The following is a 2,203-nucleotide window of genomic DNA, read 5'->3' as shown; positions in this document are numbered from 1 at the left end:
CCATGGGTTTGGGGTTGAGATAGCCCGGCGTGTGGGCGGAGGTGGGGGGAGCAGCCGCCCTCGCCTGACCCGGAATCCCTCCTCAGGTGTGATGGTCGGCTCCCACGCGGACATGGCGCCGGCCTCGACCGCGGAGGGGGCCGGGGAAAAGCCGGGCCCCGCGGCCCCTGCCCCCACGGCCCAGTACGAGTGTGGGGAGTGCGGCAAGTCCTTCCGCTGGTCGTCCCGGCTGCTGCACCACCAGCGCACGCACACGGGCGAGCGGCCCTACAAGTGCCCCGACTGCCCCAAGGCCTTCAAGGGCTCCTCGGCCCTGCTTTACCACCAGCGGGGCCACACGGGCGAGCGGCCCTACCCGTGCCCCGACTGCCCCAAGGCCTTCAAGCGCTCGTCGCTGCTGCAGATCCACCGCAGCGTGCACACCGGCCTGCGCGCCTTCACCTGCGGCCAGTGCGGCCTGGCCTTCAAGTGGTCGTCGCACTACCAGTACCACCTGCGCCAGCACACGGGCGAGCGGCCCTACCCCTGCCCGGACTGCCCCAAGGCCTTCAAGAACTCGTCCAGCCTGCGGCGCCACCGGCACGTGCACACCGGCGAGCGGCCCTACACCTGCGGCGTGTGCGGCAAGAGCTTCACGCAGAGCACCAACCTGCGGCAGCACCAGCGCGTGCACACGGGCGAGCGGCCCTTCCGCTGCCCGCTCTGCCCCAAGACCTTCACGCACTCGTCCAACCTGCTGCTGCACCAGCGCACCCACGGCAGCGCCGCCGCCCCCGCCCCCGCCGCGGGCGCCGCCCCCGCCCCCGCCCCTCTGCCGCGGGAGCCCGGCGGCAAGGTCTTGGTTTCAGAGGCGTACCTACGGCGGCCCCTCCAACCCCCCAGCCCGCCGGCGCCCCCTCCGCCCGCGCCCCCGCCCGTGGTGCCCGAGCTCTTTCTGGCCGCGGCCGAGACCACGGTGGAGCTGGTGTACCGCTGCGACGGCTGCGAGCTAGGCTTCGGCAGCGAGGAGCTGCTCTTGGAGCACCAGCCCTGCCCCGGGCCGGAGGCGCCGCCCCCGCCCGCGGACGCGCCCTCGGAGCCGAGGAAGGCCGACCCTCCCCCGCCGCCCTCACTGTCCCCGCCGTCCCCCCTGCCGCAGCCCCCTCCCGCCGCCGCCGCCGCCGCCGCCCCTGGCCTCGCCTGCCTCCCCTGCGGGAAGTCCTTCCGGACGGCGGCCGGCCTCTCCCGCCACCAGCACAGCCACGGGGCGGCCGGCGGGCAGGCGTTCCGCTGCGGCAGCTGTGACGGCGCCTTCCCGCAGCTGGCCAGCCTCCTGGCGCACCAGCAGTGCCACGTGGAGGAGGCAGCGGCCGGGCGCCCGCCCCCCCAGGCCGAGGCTGCCGAGGTCACCTGTCCCCAGGAGCCGCTCGCCCCCGCCCCGCCCGCTCCCGCGCCCGCCCCGGCTTCCGCGGAGCGACCCTACAAATGCGGCGAGTGCGGCAAGGCCTTCAAGGGCTCATCGGGACTGCGCTACCACCTGCGGGACCACACGGGCGAGCGGCCCTACCAGTGCGGCGAGTGTGGCAAGGCCTTCAAGCGCTCGTCGCTGCTGGCCATCCACCAGCGCGTGCACACCGGCCTGCGGGCCTTCACCTGCGGCCAGTGCGGCCTCACCTTCAAGTGGTCGTCGCACTACCAGTACCACCTGCGGCTGCACTCGGGCGAGCGGCCCTATGCCTGCGGGGAGTGCGGCAAAGCCTTCCGCAACACGTCGTGCCTGCGGCGCCACCGGCACGTGCACACGGGCGAGCGGCCCCACTCCTGCGGCGTGTGCGGCAAGAGCTTCGCCCAGACCTCTAACCTGCGGCAGCACCAGCGCGTGCACACGGGCGAGCGGCCCTTCCGCTGCCCGCTCTGCCCCAAGACCTTCACGCACTCGTCCAACCTGCTGCTGCACCAGCGCACCCACTCGGCCGAGCGCCCCTTCGCCTGCCCCATCTGCGGCCGCAGCTTTGTCATGGCCGCCTACCTGCAGCGGCACCTGAGGACGCATGCCCCGGCCAACGCCGCTTCTGGCTCCGCAGCCCCCGGCGCCGGCCCCCAGCCCCCTGCCCCGCTGGCCGCCGCCCCAGCCCCGTCCGCCACCCAGGATGTCCACGTCCTACCCCACCTCCAGGCCACGCTCTCCCTAGAGGTAGCAGGAGTCTCGGCCCAGGCCCCCGGC

General features: G+C 74.5%; 1 protein-coding gene across 1 annotated transcript in view; it reads left to right on the top strand.

The window, feature by feature from the left end:
- ZNF628 (zinc finger protein 628) overlaps positions 1-2,203 on the top strand; it is a 7,511-nt gene that overhangs the window by 672 nt on the left and 4,636 nt on the right. The window contains exon 2 of the mRNA XM_028478295.1: positions 20-2,194. Within this exon, the coding sequence (XP_028334096.1) occupies positions 20-2,194 (2,175 nt within the window). The remainder of the gene's footprint in view (positions 1-19; positions 2,195-2,203) is intronic.

This window comes from Physeter macrocephalus, chromosome 17 (genome assembly GCF_002837175.3).
Source record: "Physeter macrocephalus isolate SW-GA chromosome 17, ASM283717v5, whole genome shotgun sequence".
NCBI classification, from domain to species: Eukaryota; Metazoa; Chordata; class Mammalia; order Artiodactyla; family Physeteridae; genus Physeter; species Physeter macrocephalus.
Note: the sequence above shows the minus strand (reverse complement) of the source record. Positions and strands in the feature narration are given on the sequence as shown.